The 20278-nt window shown below is 35.3% G+C and overlaps 3 protein-coding genes and 1 long non-coding RNA gene across 4 annotated transcripts; all 4 read right to left on the bottom strand.

The window, feature by feature from the left end:
- Nucleotides 1-2862: 2862 nt before the first annotated feature.
- Nucleotides 2863-3931, bottom strand: LOC137813611 (light-regulated protein, chloroplastic). Its single transcript, XM_068615961.1, has 3 exons — nucleotides 3479-3931; nucleotides 3228-3386; nucleotides 2863-3048 (listed from the first exon to the last, which is right to left on the bottom strand). Exons 1-3 carry the CDS (start codon nucleotides 3661-3663, stop codon nucleotides 2973-2975), a joined length of 420 nt encoding a protein of 139 aa, XP_068472062.1. The 5' UTR covers nucleotides 3664-3931; the 3' UTR covers nucleotides 2863-2972.
- Nucleotides 3932-4771: 840 nt separating this feature from the next.
- Nucleotides 4772-14164, bottom strand: LOC137813609 (sialyltransferase-like protein 1). Its single transcript, XM_068615960.1, has 11 exons — nucleotides 13770-14164; nucleotides 13607-13683; nucleotides 13209-13295; nucleotides 13019-13096; nucleotides 12843-12934; nucleotides 12551-12752; nucleotides 12225-12315; nucleotides 6258-6316; nucleotides 5974-6122; nucleotides 5717-5798; nucleotides 4772-5635 (listed from the first exon to the last, which is right to left on the bottom strand). Exons 1-11 carry the CDS (start codon nucleotides 13885-13887, stop codon nucleotides 5243-5245), a joined length of 1428 nt encoding a protein of 475 aa, XP_068472061.1. The 5' UTR covers nucleotides 13888-14164; the 3' UTR covers nucleotides 4772-5242.
- LOC137813610 (uncharacterized) lies at nucleotides 7016-7739 on the bottom strand. Its single transcript, XR_011081461.1, has 2 exons — nucleotides 7530-7739; nucleotides 7016-7451 (listed from the first exon to the last, which is right to left on the bottom strand). It is a non-coding gene; the product is annotated as an uncharacterized lncRNA (long non-coding RNA).
- A 5239-nt stretch (nucleotides 14165-19403) lies between the features above and the next one.
- Nucleotides 19404-20009, bottom strand: LOC137815540 (uncharacterized). The gene is made up of 2 exons (XM_068618657.1): nucleotides 19797-20009; nucleotides 19404-19751 (listed from the first exon to the last, which is right to left on the bottom strand). The coding sequence occupies exons 1-2, from the start codon at nucleotides 20007-20009 to the stop codon at nucleotides 19404-19406; spliced, it is 561 nt and encodes a 186-aa protein (XP_068474758.1).
- Between the last annotated feature and the right edge of the window lie 269 nt (nucleotides 20010-20278).

The following is a 20278-nucleotide window of genomic DNA, read 5'->3' as shown; positions in this document are numbered from 1 at the left end:
TTGCCCGATCAGAATTTTAGATAGAGTAAGTTCATTCTTGGCTCATTTTCCTTTGGGTTAGTTTTGATTTGGTTAGGGTTGTCTTTTAGTTAAGTTTGCATGTGAGGTTTTTATCTCCAGAATTAGTCTCTATTAGTTCAGGGTCATAATGATATAGTTAGATTTGTGATCAGGACTTTGTGGTGCATGTTGGGTTATCCTTAAGCTTTTGGTGGGTTGGAGCTCTTAGTGAGCATCTACTCAAGTCCAGATAAGGGAAGCTAGTCTTATTCCTTTCAATAGAACCCTAGGCTAAAGATCTTGATATGATATGAGGGTGACGTGGTCACCAATTCAGGATTGTCTCTTTTGAAAAGTAAAATAATATATTGACTGGAATGGTTGATTTTGAATCTTATATTGATTTTAAGGTGAATAAATTGTTGAAAGTGTTTGTGATTGAGAATTGAAAGTGTTTGAATGATAATATAAATGAGTTGAACTGTTTTTTTTTTGAATATTTTATTGAATTACTTAAGTGAGATGTTTGATGAGAAGTGGTTGTTTGATTTTAGATGATGATTGATTTAAAGAGCATATATTTGGAATTGATTATGTGTTTAAGTAAAGTTTGAGATATATTTGGATTGTTTAGAAAGTTTAAATATGATGAGAATGAGTGGTGCATTGATATGTTAAAAGATGTATGTAGTAATGAGGTTAAAGTGTGATCAAGACATAGTATTTTCAGGAAAGGAAATATCGTGTTGAGATTGTTATTAGGGTGTATTGATTTGTGAGTGTCCTGTGAATGAGAGGATCTGACTCTACTGATATAATGGAATCAAAGTTATTCAGTTGGTGAGAGTCGAAGGAGGTCCATTTGGCTGAGTCTGAGGTTTGAAAGAACTGATCAGAGCAGATCAAATGGATTTACCTGTCATATGAAGATGATGAGATATTGAGATAATTATGCGCATGACTGTGTGGGTTTCATAGCAGTAGTATGACAGGTGCAAGTCTCTGGATACTAATTTCAATACACGAGTCTTCCGGAAGTAGAGTCAAGTGTCTGAGTATGTGAGTCAGTTGAAATCTGACAGGAGTAATGTGGATGGTGAACGTGATAGACACTTGATGGTTATGTGAAATTGTATGAGAATGAATGTTGTGTATCAATTTGAAATTTAAATTATATAGAAAACTTTGTTATAGCCAGCTTACCTGTTATTTGTTTTTGTTTGTTTCTTTATCTGTGATGATCGTGTTGTACACGGGAGCAGATGAGATTGCAGGTAATAGAACTCCTAAGTGAGCAGCTGGAGGATGTGATAATTTTAATTTGAATGCTCTGTTTGTTTTTAAAACTTTTGATGTATATATTAAAATCCCTATGAAGAAGGATATTCTTTTTAGACACAATTATGAAATAGTTATATATATTCATATGTTAAGTAGATAGTGTTTGTTTTACTTATATTTTATTATATATGAGTAAGTATTAGGGATGTTACAATATTTGTTTACCGAAGGGAGATGTTTCGTAGGTGAGAATAAATAAGATTAAAAGAAAGAGATGAAACCATTGTGTGAAGAATAAATATTAATTTGTGGATCTTTTCACCAATAATCAAGTATAATAATTAATATAAAAAATAAATTTTCAACTAATTTGCATGACATTACGTTTTTCCCATTTTTCTTCTTAATCTCTCTATTCATATACATATATAATATATGACTATCAACAAATGATTGAGAGAATCTTCCAAAATGAAAAAAAAGAAAATGATATTATTAGAAAATTTCTGAAAATTGATAGTTATTGATAAAGTCTAAAGAAGTTTACTTGTAAAAGATTTTTTACATAAATTAATAAAAACTAAAAAAATTATAAAAATATACATAAGTATAGAAATGAATAAGAAAATTGAGTTTGTAAAATGAGTATTTTCTATAAATTAATTTATATTTATAGATTTTTAGATTTCAACAGAAATATTTTTAAAAATATGTAAAAAAATAAAAAAATATATAATTAATTACTGAATATTTTGTAACTCAATTAATTATAATCATATTCAAATATATTTTTTAAAATATACAAATTTAAACTTGTTAAAAATCAAAATCTCTTTAAACTAAAATTAAAGTTATAAAACTCTCTTATATAACTTTTTTTTTAATTTTTATTTAACTTCTGTATAAGTTAATTTTAGATTGAAGAAAACATTATTTAATTTCTTTAAGAAAAATACAATAAAATCCTTGTACATCTGTCACAATGCGACCTCTGAAATCTGGTTGATATTGAAAGGTCTATTCAGCAGATTGTGAATGGATAAGCCTTATCCACTTGACAATAGATATTTCAAACTTTACTTGCTTTTATTGTTCCTCCAAAACTTTACTTTGTTTTGGACCATCTTAATTTAATTCAGAAGATGATCCATATTCAACTATGCAGAAGAATTTAATGCAATTGTCTCAAAAACTGTTTCTTTTTAACCTCTTTCAAATTCCCCTATTTAGGACTTTGTTGTGAGTTGAAAAGTTAAAGGTGTGAAAGTATAATTTTTTTTTATCATAAAATTATAGTAAGGAAATTTTAATCTAAAATATGATATCAAAATCTCTAATTCATCTACAGATTTACCGGATCGAATAAGAAAAGTTGATGTTTGTCTGTAGAAAATCAAATTAATTTTTTTTAAAAATTGTTAACGAATTATATGAAGAACCACAAGGAAGTTATGGGTGTGATAATATAATTTCAAAATTGATCTATTTTAATAAAATACTATTTCTAATTGTAATCTGAACAAGGATTGTTAACATATGAGTCCTCAATTTTAAACTAGTGAAGAATAAGAGAAGCAAAGGTATCAAATTTAGTGTAAAATTATTGTAAAATTTATATGAAACTCAACATACACTATAGCTATGTACAACCAACACTACAATTACAAGAAAGTTGAGGGTTTGTGTTTGCTTTAGAAGACATTCTTCTGATACTCGTGCTCACAGAAACTTCCTCCAAGATCATCACAAGCCTCTCCCCGAAATACCCTGCAAAACACAATCCACAATATTATAATGATTTTCCACTCTTCTGAATTCACATCTAGCAATGAAATCAATATTTTATTCTGAATTTTATAGATCCATCCTGCATACAAATCTTTATAACAAAAGTGTGTGAAAATTAATCTCAATTGATTTGGTATTTGGTGGATGAGAGATCTTACGTTTGAGGATCATTGTATTCAAGATACTCTCTCTCAACGTTCTCTGTAACTACTCGTGGTGTGTCGTTCTTAGCTTGTGGCTGCAGCTTGGCTTCAGGGTACATCTCTGCCATGCAGGCTTCCCCTCCTACAGTTTCACATGCTTCTGCTGGAAACACTCTGAAAACAAAGCAACCATAAAAAAATAGACAAACTCATACACCTTACCTTAGAAAAACATGCATGCTAGGAAGTTGGAAGGAATGGCTTACGAGAAGGACGAGTTGTAGTCCACTGTTGAAGTGTCAGGATCCACAGCTGCAGCCCTTATTGGAGAGTAACGAGGGGAGGAGCTTGGGGCTTTCAATTTAGTAGGGAAGTTGGTGACATGGGTGACAGTCTTTGTGGGTGCCAAAGGCACAACGTTGGGGGCAGCAAAGGTTAAAGCTGTTTGCATCTTGAAGGTGATGGTTTGCTGAACTGAGCTTGGATTAAGATTATGAGGAGCAGTGATTCCTATTTATAGGAGAGAATGGAATGAGGGTTTGTGATATAATAGTGTGATAGTGTAATAGTGTAGTAAGTGAGATATTTAAGGTATAGGATAAGGTTGTCTTTTTGTGTTCGGGATCGTCCTTCTATAGCGGGTTCCATCAGCTCAAGATATTTATTATGTAGCTCTTGGAATTTTTTGATCATTGAAATAATAACATCAACCCTCATTTTCATCTTCACCCAAGGTTTTAAATTTAAGTTTTGTAAAGGAATGAAGTATTTGTTAGACAAGTTCTATCCTTAAAATGAATATACCCATTGAGCTAGTTTTTACCTTTTACCTTGTCGTTTGTTTATTTTTCATTGCTTAATATGTGTTTGATTAAATTAAAAGTTAATTGAACTTTGGATACAAGTTTGAACTCATAGTATATTTTTCTTTACTTTCTTCCAGTCAGACTTCTCGCATGATTCTTACCAGATTTGTTACTCCATTGCAGTATAATTGATAACCTGATGTATAGGATCAGTCTTTTTAAGGGAGAAGAAAACGAAATACGATGTAAAAAATGAGTTTGCTGATGTATAACTTAACAAGGCATTCATTTCCATGAGAAATTATTTTTTGGGTTGCAAAAGATCTGGAAATAGGCATGGCAACGACACTGTTCATGGTTGTTAAACCAATTTCAGTAAACGCGTCTTCCAATGATAACAGGTTGAGTTCAGGAACACTATTTGGCTTCGTGTATTCATGTTTCCAAACTGCTATAAGGCTGTCAATGTACCACGATCTGGAGAGCATCTGCTTTACTTTTTACAGCACAACTTTACAATCGACAATTGCCTTATAGAACTAGTTAAATGTTAGTGGAATAGGATCAACTTTAAGTATATCCACCATCCAACAATTGATAACATGCTGCAGGAGTCACAAACATTTGAAGAGCTATTGATCTTGAGGCTGACCAATTAGTAAACAAATGAAAAGGTAAATTCAGCAAAATAAGTCAAGCAGCAATTTGTGGTAACAAACCAGATAAGTACTGGCAAAAGAGAAAAAACATGAATAAAGGGGAAAACAAGCTTAGCAACAATATAGATACATTGAAAATATTGTAAAACAAAACAGCTTGCTATCACTTTCTTTTATCCATCATCACAAAAAAAAAATGTTTTTTGCAGATACTTCTTTGGCCAATTAATACATTATAGAAGACAGACAACTACCATACAACGGACTAAGGACTGTCCATTCCAAAACTGAAAAAAAAAAATTGGTACAACAAACTTCTGTGGTCAGAATTCCTGTAGTGTGACTTCTAGACCCTACCATGAATCATCTGTGGAATTATGCATATTCACTCAACATTTTTTCACTTGGAGTTGAGATTGGTGCTACGCTCTGGCTTCAATAAGTGAAGAAACAGAACGCTGTTGGAGGGCTATGCTAGCAGCCCTTAGAAAGCAACTACATCCCAGATTCTATAGAAGACAGTTGGGCGTGATCAAACAATAACAACAGAAAGCAAAGGCACCATTTACGCCTCAGATTTTGAGGAATGTCTCACACAGACTAGATCATCCAACCTATTGCCGTCCATTTTATATAGAGAGACCCCTTGCATCTGGTTTTGATGATCCTGTGCTTCCCTCCTCAAACTCTCAAAAGGCATGACTTCCCATTTATTATAATTTGAATATTTCCTGACATCACTCATGTCTGGTGATCCTGAGACAGGTCCACTGTTATCTGGATCCACATTGCCCCACACCTTACAATTGCCAAACTGCCCTAAATCACCTCTCTGGCCGTCTTGATTCCTTTTCAAGCGTAAAGCTGCTGCATGTGCTTGGCCTATCATTTCTCTACTAGGTATATCTGACCAGTCTTCCCTCCTCTTAGATCTCATGGGCGAGTGAATCCTGATTACCTGACAATAAAACCAAAAGCAAAAACATTATAAAATATATACACTAAATATATTGTGTAGAAATTTATAATTAATGTATACCCCAAGACATTCTAGAAGTTGGTAATATGCTCTTCCTTGAAGTGGGTTGTGTCCCTTCCTAGGCTCAGAGAAGTATCGTGTCCTATAAGAAAAAAATGATAAAAAGGGAATATAAAATGTATGAAAGTCTTTTAGTATCACAACCTTACATTTACAAAATAAATAAACAAATAATTTAAAAATTAAGATTTGGTGTATCAGTGGAGGAAACACCAAGAATTTGAGAAATAATAAATATAAAAATAGAGAAAACTCACCATTCAGTGTATCCTGGATCAACTGTGAATCCATATATATCAATAATATCACACATGGAGAGTGCTAACTCAATAGATTTCATTCCAGTTCCTTTGGCACCTCGACGAAGTACAATTCCTTGGAAGAGATAGACTGGATTGGGTATGGTCTGCCATGAAAGGTAGTTCAAAAAAATGTAGATAAACCTGTTCTAGTAAGTAGCTAGGTATCCAGTTGCTCCCATCTGTACTGATATATACCAAAAAGCCTCCAATAAAATAGTTATCACAGAACAGATTCTAACCTTTATAACTGCATTGATTTCTTTGTGTGTCAGACTTTTGATTATGAGAACCTCATTGTCTGTGAAAGAACAAAAGGTTTAATCCTTTCATTATATAGATATCATGAACTAACAGAAACAAAAACAAGGAAAAAATCAGGATTAAAATCTCATAGTATCCAGTGAACTTCTAGATTTCGGTGTTGTTGAATGGTCTAGTACATAAGCAGAGTACAAAGCTATGTAGCTATGGCCACAGTCACTTATGAAATGATATGGATTAAACAACTTTAAGAGTTAAGATTTTGTGACATTCAATAAATGAAGTTATACCGTGGCAACCATGCAACCCTTCACATTACCTATAACCCAATATTCCATGAAAGGACTAATCATATAGAGATTGACTGTAATTTTATTCGAGAGAAGTTGCTAACCAATGAAATTTCTACTAAACTTGTCAACACAAATGATCAACTTGCAGGTAGCATTGACAAAGTCTTTTGAGAGGGTCTGGAATTCAATTCATATGTTCCAATCTTGGTGCATATAGTTTATATGCTCCAACTTGAGGAAGCAGTAGATTTAAACTTTAGATAATATATTATATGTTGTGTAATTGTTCTTTTCTTCTCCCTTATTCTGAATTGTAGCCTTATGTCATCTACAACAATGTAGTCAAACTTGTAACTCGTACGAGGATCGGGAAGGAGCTAAAAGATCGTAACTCGAGGATCGTAACTCGACTCGTAAGAGTTACTAACATATGAAAAATAATATTCAATACATAACACAACTGGAAACAGTTTCATAAATCATAAATTGTTCGTATAGAAAACAACTAAGTTCACAAATATCTAATACAATTAAACTATCCAAGGAAATCCTTCATATTAATTGAAGGATAATCATCATTCTCTTCTACAAGATCTTCATTTTTATTAATGTTATTTATGCAATGACCTTCATCATCCGCAGCAATTGGAGGAACCTCCAAATCATCCATAGGTTCGCTTCTCCAACTTCATCCAAAAGTTCAACATCATTTGCTTCATTATCTTCCACTGTCCATTCTTCATCAGAGGCAAGTTCATCAATGTTGTAGTTTTTTGTGTTCCTAACATCCTTCTGCTTCATCAATTTTGAATTAGCCATCACAAAGACTACATCATTCATGGTCTTCTGGTGTAAACGGTTTCTTTTTTTCGTGTGGACCTAAATAATTATAACAGCATAAATTCATCCCTTCATAAATTCTAATTATAAAATGAACTCATAAATTTAAATGTTTACCCTTTCAAATGCACTCCAATTGCGCTCACACCCGGATGAACTACAAGTCAAACCCAAAACTCTAACTGCAAATCTTTGTAGTTCCGGAAGTGCATCACCATATTGTTCCCACCACTGTGCTGGAGTTTTTGTTTTGAGTGCACGTTGAGCTATTTCACTACCCAAAAATCCAGATTTGCTCTTGAAACCCTCAATTTTGATTAAACTTTACTGCAGCATAGAAACAGTACCCAACATTAATTTTTTTAACTTCTTCTGGGACAACAAGACATGCTCCAACATCTTTTGAAGTGCATGCAAGATGATGCTTTAGTCTATAGATACCCCCAGTTAAAATCTTCTCACAATATTTACACTTCACATTTCTTGATTTCCCATCAATAGAAATACAGTGATTCCATGCAGGGTCTTTTTTAATACTTCCTTTTTTTGTACTGTCCCCACCTCCTGAATTCATAATAGAAGGCACTGTCTTGGAGAATAAAAAAATAGCACAAGACTGTGATGGAGAATGAGAGAGAAGAGATGAGGAGAACGTTCGCGGAAGCGGCGGCGTTCGCAACTAGTGGTGGCGGCGTCGCAATCGGCGACAATGAAGTTTTGGGGTGCGGTAGGTACTGCTTTGTTTAGGGTTTCACTCTAAAAAACACACATTGGGCTGCACTGGCCGCATTGGGCCGCACCAGGCCGCATCAGGTTAAAACAAATTAGGGTTTTTTTAGGGTTTAGGGTGTGTCACGCGACTTGGAGACGGCCTTCGAGGCAGCAAGCTCCACGGCGATGCGGTGCGATCCGCTCCGGCACCGATCCGCCGTGCGAGTCAACTCGTTTTTGGCTCCAAGATCGTTGAATTGTGCGTTTTTGCGAGTTTAATCGCGATTTTAACTACATTGGTGCCAGTCCATTTGTGTTGTACTTAACACTTGAGATATTGAGAAGAAAAGGTTGAGTTGCACACTTTTGGCATTCATTTATATATATATATATATATATATATATATATATATATATATATATTTATTAGAAAGTGAACATTTAACCTAACTCAACCTCACAAAAATGGCTTGTAAGGTAAGTTTTACACCTAATTTTGTCATATCTCTAGTCGTTGTGGGATCTTCAATTCATCCCATCATGCCAAAGACAAGACATCTTGACCGTGAGCTTAGATATTTTTGGGTGGTTCACTAGCGGCCTACTATATGTCTAACAAATCTCGTTAGGATAAGTTCTCATACTATCTTAGAAAGTGGACTTTAATTCTAACTTAACGCCACTAACCAACTTGTAAGGTGGCTCCACTAATATATTATAATTTGGTCATATCTTTAGTCGATGTGGGATCTCCAATATTATGCATACACACTAATAGAAAGGAAAGCAAATCAAATTATGCATGTAGATCAATGTAGTTAAAATCGCGATTAAACTCGCAAAAACGCACGATTCAACGATCTTGGAGCCAAAAACGAGTTGACTCGCACGGTGGATCGGTGTCATAGCGGATTGCACCACGTTGCCGCGGAGCTTGCTGCCTCGGAGGCCGTCTCCGAGTCGCCTCGCACTATGGCACGACACACCCTAAACCCTAAAAAAACACTAATTTGTTTTAACTTGATGCGGCCTGGTGCGTCCTAATGCGGCCAGTGCGGCCCAATGTGTGTTTTTTAGAGTGAAACCCTAAAAAAATAAGAAACTCTAAACAGCACAGTACCTACCGCACCCTAGAACTTCATTGTCGCCGATCGCGACGCCTCCGCCACTAGTTGCGAACGCCGCCGCCGCCTTCGCCTCCGCTTGCGACGCCGCCTCCGCAAACGTTCTCCTCATCTCTTCTCTCTCATTCTCCATCACAGTCCCGTGCTATTTTTTTATTCTCCAAGACAGTGCCTTCTGTTATGGATTCAGGAGGTGGGGACAGTACAAAAAAAGGAAGCATCAAAAAAGACCCAGCATGGAATCACTGTATTTCTATTGATGGGAAATCAAGAAACGTGAAGTGTAAATATTGTGAGAAGATTTTAACTAGGGTATCTATAGACTAAAGCATCATCTTGCATGCACTTCAAAAGATGTTGGAGCATGCATGTCTTGTTGTCACAGAAGAAGTTAAAAAATTAATGTTGGGTACTGTTTCTATGCTGCAGCAAAATTTAATAAAAAAATCTATGTTCGGAGTAGACTTGGAAAGCAATGTGAGTGATTCTGAAAATTTTAGAAAAAAACCTTCTCAAGAAGAGAGTGTGGGGGGTGAGTCATCAAGTATTTTCAAGAGAAGGGGAAGTCAAAGTACTATCGATTCCATCTTCAAGAAAAGTGAGAGGGAAGATACATGTCAACAAATTGTTTTATTTTTCTACAACTATGCTATTGCATTTAATGTAGCAAGGAGTGAAGAGTTCACTAAAGTGGTTGAAATGATTGCCAAACAAGGTCTTGGAATTAAGCCACCATCATACCATGAAATTTGGGTGAAATATTTGAAGCAACAGGTTGAAAAAACCAATCAAATATTGGAAGAACATAGATTATGTTGGAAAAAATATGAAGTTCAACCTAGGTTAAATTTATGAGTTCATTTTATAATTAGAATTTATGAAGGGATAAATTTATGATGTTATAATTATTTAGGTCCACACGAAAAAAAGAAACCGTTTACACCAGAAGACCATGAATGATGTAGTCTTTATGATGGCTAATTCAAGATTGATGAAGAAGAAGGATGTTACGAACACAAAAAACTACAACATTGATGAGCTTGCCTCTGATGAAGAATGGACAGTGGAAGATAATGAAGCAAATGATGCTGAACTTATGGATGATTTGGATGAAGTTGGAGAAGTTGAACCTATGGATGATTTGGAGGTTCCTCCAATTGCTGCGGATGATGAAGGTCATGGCATAGATAACATTAATGAAAATGAAGATCTTGTAGAAGAGAATGATGATTATCCTTCAATTAATATGAAGGATTTCCTTGGATAGTTTAATTGTATTAGATATTTGTGAACTTAGTTGTTTTCTGTATGAACAATTTATGATTTATGAAACTGTTTCCAGTTGTGTTATGTATTGAATATTATTTTTCATATGTTAGTAACTCTTACGAGTCGAGTTACGATCTTTTAGCTCCTTCCCGATCCTCGTACAAGTTACGAGTTTGACTACATTGATTGGCACACGGGGAAGTCTTGGATATGTTAGCAATGCAACTTTTTTTTAAGGCACAAGAGGTGATTTAATGGGAGGATTTGCTGCATAAATAGGTCTTACTATTGTATTCCAAGAAACACATTGGGCCATTAACTGATCTTCCAATTTTCTCTAGCCTTGTAAATTTGTACAGATTAATGTGGGTTTATTTCGACTTTTTTTGGGTTATTTTTCATGGGCCATGTATTGGATCCAGTAGGGTAGGGTGTAAATAAGAAAAGAAAGTCTAGTTAGGGTTACAATTGGGTCTCCTTGGGCCCAATGCAACCCTAGATCGTCTAGGGTTCACCAATGAGTGTCTAGGGCAAATAAGAAGACATGGAAAGGCTAGGTGAAGCATGAACATCAAAGCCTTGCATGGAAAGCATGAAGAGTCCACCTAAGCATAAGCAAATATGGCATGAATGTCCTCTCCTCCATGGAGAGGATTTTCCTCCAATGAAGATATGCCACTTGTCAACCTCTACTTTGAGAGAATTTGCTTCAATGAGAGGAATTCATTCGTCATAATGTGAGTGGAGAGTTTTTAGGGTACAAATATGAACATTGGTTGCACTTAGCACTATAAATAAGTGTGTTAGGCCTCTTGTAAATTCAAACTTGATTTGAGTAAAGAAATTCTGCCAAAATGCAACTTCAAATTCTCTCAAGTTCATCCTATGTTAGCACTCTCTTTGTGGTGTTTAACCTAGAACTCCTCTAGAAGTTGGTCTCAGCTCTTCTAGTCCTCAATCTCTATAGTTCATCTCAAATCATTATCTTACAAATTCAAACTTCATTCACCTTCCAAATTAACCCCAACAATTCGAAACTCAATGGAAACACAAAATCATGCAAAGGCTACAAAATAGAATTGCATCAGATAGCCTATTGAACACGCATATCAGAGGGGACAACACAAACTTTGGTAGGAATGAGATTTGAAGCTTGTGGCTGAAGCTTCGAAGGATGTTCATCTTGTACCATGGCAAATCCGAGGGAGATGGATTAGATGTCTTCAACTTTGTTCTTCTATGCATTTTTTTTTTCTATATCATATTTATAGAGAGGGTAATGTATGTGGTGATAAACTGGCCAACTACAGTTTTGAAGAAAAACATGAGTTTTATTTGTTTGATATTATGCAAGAAACTATTAGGGAAAGTTTCCCAGGAACAAGTATGGGTTAACTGAGTGTAGATTTTCTTGATTTTGTTATCATGAGTTTTGGCCTAGTCTCTAATGTTTCTGCTTGTAATTTTTTCTAGTTTTATATATTTTTTGACCTGTTACAAATGATAGATGAGCATCGAGGTGACAATCTAGATAAGATATCTTTGTTCCATAGTGATGTTTTGCATGTCAAATCTTTAATAAAATATTAAAGCTATATTTCACAGTAGATAGAGATTTTGGATAGATTCCCATGTCAACCCATATGGCCTAAAATTTCAACCGAAGTTTCACATTTTTGTTTAAATATTTTAAACAATAATAACTTACCCGATCCGTTTAGAATAGGGACCATGTTACGAGCAGCACCTCGGACAACTAGACGGAAATCCCTCTTAAGACCAACATATTCGGCATATTTCTACAAAATCCATAAAGAGACAAAATAAGTATCAGCGATTTGTTTTAATAGCATATCAGATAAATGCTATATCACTTTTTGGCATCTTGTTCAGAAGTAAAAGTATAATGGTTGGATATTGTAGAAGCAAGTGGTCTGTTTCATCTATGATTTGGATAAACTAACAGGATTTCAAGACAATGGAAATTGAGAGAAGAAATTGTTAAAACTTTGCCCATTATGATGAGATGTTTACCTCATTAACAGGGGCCTCATTGTCTCGAAAAACAGCATCATGGCTATCAATTTCTTTCCCGAATGTTGTCTTCAGAAGGTCCCCAGAATTTCCAACAACAGCACAAGTTTGAAACTGCCGTGGGTGAAATGGGGGCTTTGCAGGCAATAACACATTGAGGTTCTCTTCGCAAAGAGTCTTGTTAGTGCACTTCTTTGTCCCCCTACGAGAAGAAAAGGAATTACCACATACACTAACTGATAAAACATGCAACCCAGTAAACAAACATGAAATAAGGTTTCAAGATCCATACAACTGTGCTATCCTTTGTGGAGCGTAATCCATCCAACCACCAGGTCGAGAATCAAGATACTCTCTTGTCAGCACAGTTGTCATGTTCCGATACTGCAACATCTCAACATATCAGCACTAGTATCATTCTGAAAGTTCAACTTAAACAGGAACAAAAGGAGTGTCATGACAATGCACCTGTTCCCACAACAGGATTGCCTCACACATATCATAACTGTACTCCAACGGCTCAAATTTCTTAAACTGTGCGTTGTACTGCAATAATTTAAACATTGGAATAAAAAAACTCAACAATTTCGCTATTAACAAAACATTAAATCAAATAAGAGGTCTCAGAACTCAGGATTGAGGAGACAGAAAGACATACCCAAGTGCTGTTGGTACCTTCGGGGTATTTAAGGATCAATTTACAATGGTCAATAATATGAGCAGTGAGTCCTAGCCCCCTGTTACCCTGTTTCAATTCCCCACCTCAGCACATAACACAACTAAATTCTATTTTTTAAAGAAATAAAAAAAAACACAACAAGACTTAGATTCAGTTGCTTATGTGTGTTTGACGTGCTTTTCTTCTATCAGAATTGGAAGTGAGTGTAACTGGATTTCTATCAGAATTGGAAGTGAGTGTAACTGGATTTCTATCAGAATTGGAAGTGAGTGTAACTGGAGTTACACATCAATCATATTGAGAAATGATAAGATAAATAAAAAACCATATCAGTATTATTATTCACGAGGGAGGAATGTTTCAGATCGAACAGTTACCACACATTGCTGAACACTGGACTGAAAGTTAGACAAGACGCGGATACTTTCGGAGTTGCGATCCGAAGAGAGGGATCCTGAACATGCAAATTTAAACGGAAATTAAGAAAACTGAATTAGAATGATATATATTATAAGTGTGGTGTGGTTACGGTGAAAGTACCTGCGAAGAAAGAGGATTGGATGTAGAAGAGGAGGAGGGAGAAGAATGCGGCGGCGCACACCAGATAAAGGACGGTGGGTCGCCGGTTAAGAGCTGAAACCTGCTTGTGCTGCCTCATTGGTGTTTGGGTTACGCGCAAATAGAAAGTGACAGAACAATGTCATCTACAACGGAATGAAAATGTGGCAGGGAAGGAACAGCTTCAGCTCTCCCAAACAACGACGTTTTTCGCTCTGGCGAACGTCACCGACTTACTTTCCTTGTGATGAAAGGATTGGAAGCGCGTTTGGATTCGCGTTCTGAGGGGAGAATCGCGTTTTAACCTGGTGCCAAATCAGACCAGGGACTACTGAGTTATGATATATATTTTGGCAAAACTACAATATTTCTTTTACAAAAATGTTGATTTTACACTGAAAAATCAAATTAAATTCGCTTGAAACCTATTATAATAATATTCTAAATTAAAAAATAAAATAAATATAATTAAAATTAATTTATTAGATTGTTAACTAAATATTTTTTACCGTGTCCAGGTCAATCTATATTATTTATTATTAAATTATAACATTTAGGAATTAATTAATATTTTTTACATAGAGAGATTAAATAAAAAAAAGTATTATTATTACTGTAATAATTGTGTAACACTATTTTGTTATTAAAATATAATTTTAAAGGTTATTTTGACATTAAATTAAGAATATTTTATTACTAAATTATAATCTATTAAATCACATTTTTTATTAGTTTAAGGATTAAACTAAGAACCTTGCACACATTCAATAACAGAGTTAATCATTTATCCTATATTTTTTTTGGTTACTTTATTTATTTTTATTTTACATTATTTTTACTGTTATTGTTGTTTCACAACGTAATATTTTAATAAAGATGGTTGATTTTTAAATTGTTTTAAATTAGTGGTGCTTAAATTGTAGTGTTTTTAAAAATGTCTCTAATTATATATTTTAACATATTAAGTTAATTGTTGGGAATTAAATGATAATTGGAATTGAATTTAAAAACAGAATAAATTAAAACATTCTGATTACAGAAATATCTACCTTTAAGTTTTTTTTATAGTTAGAGTTAACAACCTAACTCTTTTATTTAACTTATTTCAACACTCTTCCTTAAGCTAAATTATGCAACACTTCTAACTTCTAATTACTCTCTTAATTCTTCAAATCTGTCTAGTCTAGGTGGTTTGGTGAAAATATCAGTCACTTGCTCCTGCAATGCTTCACATCTAGCTTTCCTTTTCCAACTTGTTCCCTTAAGAAATGGAACTTGGTCTCTATGTGTTTACTCCTCCCATGTGAGATTGGATTCTTTGCAAGGTTGATGGCTGATTGGTTGTCCACACAAAGTTGCACAGGTTTCACATGATCCAGCTTCAAATCATCAAGCACAGACTCAAGTCAAACACATTGACAAGCTGCCTCTGCTGCAGCTATATACTCTGCCTCACAAGATGAGAGAGCAACTACAGTTTGCTTTTTAGAACACCAAGAAATTGATGCTTTCAGATATTTGAAAAAATATCCATAGGTGCTCTTCCTTCCCACTTTATCACCATACCAATCTGAATCACTCCAAGCCTTCAAACAGTCTTCTACTTCATTCAAGCTTACTAGAAAAAGTAAGTCATACCCTGATGTCTCCTTAAGATACCTCAATATGTGCTTTGTTGCTGCCATATGAGAGGCTCATGGATTACACTCTGCTTATTAGTCCAACTGCATAGCTTATGTCAGGCTTGTTGTTGCAGATGAACCTCAAACTTCCAACAATCTGTTTAAACAAAGTACTATCTACTGCAATCTCCTCCAAGGCTTCTGTCAGTTTCAAATTTCCAGCAGCAGGCACCCTAGCTCCATTGCATTGATCCATATTGAATCTGTTGAGCACTTCATTAATGTACTTCCTTTAATGCATGATAATACCTTTATCTGTGTATACAAATTCCATTCCTAGAAAATAGCTAAGCATTCCCAAATCTGTCATTTCAAAAACAGCCTTCAATCTATTTTTAAATTGCTCAATCTCTGTCATTGAGCTCCTTGTGATTAACAAATCATCCACATATAGACATACATAGATCAAACTTTGACTTTGTGACTCTCTTACATACACTCCATATTCTACTGAACGCTTTGTGAAGCCTAGATTGAGCAAAAACGAATCTATCAGTTTATTCCACACTCTGGGAGCTTGTTTGAGTCCACAGAGTGCTTTCTTGAATTTGAACACTTTGTGGTTGGCATCCTTTGCTTCAAAACCTGGTGGCTGAGTCACATAAACCTCCTCTTCTAAAATTCCATTCAAGAATGTAGATTTAACATCCATTTGATAGATTTTCCAGTTTCTAGAACTGGCCACAACAATCACCAATCTAATGGTTTCCAATCTGGCCACTGGTGCATAGACTTCAGTGTAGTCTATTCCATGTTTCTGCAGAAAACCCTTAGCAACTAATCTTGATTTATGCTTGGCTATGCTGTCATCAGACTTGAGTTTTATCTTGAAAACCCATTTGACATCGATTGGTCTTTTTCCCTTTGGCAAAGCCACTAATTCCCAAGTTTCATTTCTCTCCAGTGATTCCAGCTCTTCAATCATAGCACTCTTTCACTTTCTATCAACTATTGCCTCCTTCCAAGTGATTGGCTCAATGTCTGCCACAAATGCTAAGTGAACCAACTATCCTTCATCAGTGATCAAATTATCATTGTAAACTTCATGACCTGTTAATCTAGAAGAAGGAAATCTTTGCCTTTGTGATCTTCTAGATTCTGGCTCAACTGTATTTTCATGTTCTTCATCTTGTTGTTGTCCATTGTCTTCTAAGACACAATGAATCTGTTTTACAGATTTACTCCAATTCCAGGATGCATTCTCATCTACAACAACATCTCTGCTGATGAGAATTTGCTGGTTTACTGGGTTGAACAACCTGTGATGTGATTCCACTAGCACAATTAGAATGATTCTTGACATTCTTAGGAATCATCTTGAGTTGGTTAAGAGCTAGGCACTTTATCATAGAAATGGATCAAGGTTCTATGAACAGGAACTCACCAAAACTAGTGCCAAAACACAAACTCATATAGAAGATCCAATTATTGTCAAATTGAACCGAACAAAAAGGCATAAAAGCTAAGCAAACTGAATTTGAGTGCTGGAAATTAAATTGAACCGAACAAAAAGCTGGAAAATGAAGAAGAAAGGTGAAGAACAGCAAAGCATAATGAAAGAACCGAAGCAACACAAAAAATAAGCTGAAACTGCCGAACCAAAACAACAAGGAAACAAGCTAAGACAAGGAAATAACAAAAGAAGAAAGGAAGGAGAAGAGAGTGCTCATGAAGATGGAAGAATGGTTGGATGATCACGCCACTAGAAGGATGGATGCTCCTAGATGAGTGAGCTGCCGCCACTTGAGGACACCATGGATCCTTCAAGATGAGACTAGAGAAGAAGGCTCAAAAGCTCTCCAATGATCACTCAAAATTTGAGTATAGTTTCTTTTCTCTAAAATTCAAATCTCACTCACTCAATCACCAAATTGGGAGAGTTTCTTTACTACAAATTCCAAATCTGCATTATGAAGGACCTAAGCCCTCCTTTTATAAGAGCAAGGGCCGGTCATGAAGCTTACAAAACAAGCTAACCAAAAGTCCCTTGCATGCTACTCACTTCTAGCACCTAAAGTTAAGCATGAAGAGTCACCTTCTAGAAAATTCTAAACTAATGCCTAAAGATGCTTTTACAAAAGAGGTATCTAAGGTTTCCCTCTAAGCACCTTCCTAAAAACTATATATTTAAACATTCTACATTTTATAAAAGAAACTATAAAGAGAGATATTTATTTGAAGCCCATTCTTTGAAGGCTAGTAGACTTCTTTGGCTTTAGGCTTGATCCTCTCTTTATTTTATGTCTTCTTTTAATTTTGAAAAGACTAGAAGGAAGAACTTCAAATGTGTAGGTGAATGACCTCTCCCTTCATTAATAAAAGCCTCCTTTATTTGATTCTCATCAACCTGTAACCACCTGTTGGATGATATCCAATTAAGATAAGAGCTTCACTCTTATCTTCCAACTTCTTCCTCTTCTCATCTGGAATATGCCTATAGCACAAGGAACCAAATATTTTCAAATGACTAACAGTTGGTTTAAGTCCAGACCAAACTGTTTCTGGTACAACTGCCTCCAATTTTTTTTGTAGGACACCTATTGAGAATATAGGTTGCCTTTGAGCATGCACCTTGCCATATCAAGCAAAGTTCTATTTCTTCTCTTTGCAATTCCATTATGTTGTGGAGTGTAAGGAGCTGTAACTTCATGTTCAATTCCTTTTGCAGCACAAAATTCTTCCAACTCTTTGGAATTGAATTCTCCACCTCCATCAGTTATGAAAATGGTTAAGGCATAGCCTGATTGCCTTTCAACCTTAGCACAAAATTTTACAAATCTTCCAAACACCTCACCTTTCTCCTTTAATAGGTAAATCCAAATTTTTCTGGTAAATTCATCCACAAAAGTAAGAAAATACCTATTACCTCCAAGTGAATTGCTATCAAGAGGGCCACATACATCTGAATATACAACCTCTAAAGGCTTCTTTGCTCTTTGCAGTACTGAGTTCTTGAAATTCTTTCTTGATTGCTTCCCATATAGGCAACCTTCACAAGTCTTATGAGATAGGTTGACTCGTGGCAACCCTGTGACCATCTGTTTACTGCTCAGTTTGTTCAAACTCTTGAAATTCAAATGGCCAAATCTGTAGTGTCACACCAGATTTGTTTCCTCCTTATCCCCAATTGAAGACAAGCATTGTGCAGTTGATGTATTAAGGTTAGTCTTAAAAGTCTTATTTTTAGACTAAGGTGCCTTAAGAACTAACCTTGATTTCTGATCATAGATCTTGATAGAATTCTGCTCCATTGACATTTTGAATCCTTTTTCCAGTAGTTGGCCTAAGCTGAGAAGATTATTCTCCATTTGCACATATAGAATATCATTCATACAACCAACTCTTCCATCTTTACAAGTGAATCTGACCTTGCCAATTCCTTCAGCAGAGATCATACTATTATCTACAAATCTCACACTGTTTTTGACATTAGAATCAAAATCAATAATCCACTCCCTGTGCCAGTCATATGATTGGAACAACATGTGTCTAAGTACTAACTTGAAGCATCTTCATCATGATTTGTAGTTGCCATTAATAACACTTTATCTAAATCAGAATCTTCATCTTCTTGAGCTAGATGTGCTTCATCTTTCTTGAAAATTTTTCCAGTGTTGCTACTGTTATCAGCTCCCCAACATTCAGCTGCAAAATGACCATACTTTCCACAATTATAACACTGCAATTTTCTTTTATCATGGAATTTCTTGGATCCATGATCTTGACTCCCTCTACCAGCAGCTAATTTCTACTTCTGCATACTATTTTGACTCTGGTTCTGACTGCTTGAAGCAGGCCAGTCACTTGATTGACCTCCTCTTCCTCTTCCTCTTCCTTTCTTTTTCCAGCCACTTCTTCCTCTGCCTCTGCCAGCAGTTTGAGCATGGAAAACTTGATCTACTACCTTTTCTTTACCTTTTCTTGAAAGTAACCGCTACTCATGTGCTTCAAGAGAATTCTGAAGTTCTTCTACTGTCATTTCATCAAGATCCTTGGATTCTTCAATTGCCACGACAATGTGATCAAAAGCAAGAGTCAAAGTTCTAAGAATCTTCTCAACCACCTTTGAATCAGGCAACTGCTCATGACAACCTCGCATGGAATTTGCAATTGCTTGGATTTTACCAAAGTAATCACACACTGATTCTTGATCAGTCATGGATAGCAATTCAATTTGTCTTCTGAGTGATTGCAGTCTCACCTTCTTAACCCTACCAGTATTTCCATAGGTTTGTTCCAGTATGTCCCAAATATGCTTGACAGATTCAGCTTTTGAGATTTTCTGGAAAATGGCAGCTGAGACACACTAATGCAGTAACATTCGTGCCTTGCAATCAATCTTTTTATTTTCTTTTGACTGTTTCTCAGACTTTTTCTTCTGCTCTTCTGTTTCAAGCTTGGTTGAATCTTGAAACACAATCTTGACAACTTCTTCTAATTCTTGAAAACCAAGAATGGCTTCCATCTTCACAATCCAATCATCACAATCCTTCCCATCAAACACCGGAAGATTCTCTGGAACCACACCAAATGCAGCCATGACAGTTATCACCTACAGCAGTCAACCTCCAATTCTTGGCTTGCAAAACAGCAGATCCTCCTCTGCTCAAAGATCCAGCCGCATTCTTACCCTCACTGCTAGGAAACCACACAAGTTCCCTCCCTATGCTCTTGATACCAATCTGTTGGGAATTAATTGATAATTGGAATTGAAACTAAAATCTCTTTATTAGAAAAACTGTATTGATACAATACAAGCAATGCTATTTATAGTTGTTAAAAACATAATGAATTAAAACATTTTGATAA

This window comes from Phaseolus vulgaris, chromosome 1 (genome assembly GCF_000499845.2).
Source record: "Phaseolus vulgaris cultivar G19833 chromosome 1, P. vulgaris v2.0, whole genome shotgun sequence".
Lineage (NCBI taxonomy): Eukaryota > Viridiplantae > Streptophyta > Magnoliopsida > Fabales > Fabaceae > Phaseolus > Phaseolus vulgaris.
Note: the sequence above shows the minus strand (reverse complement) of the source record. Positions and strands in the feature narration are given on the sequence as shown.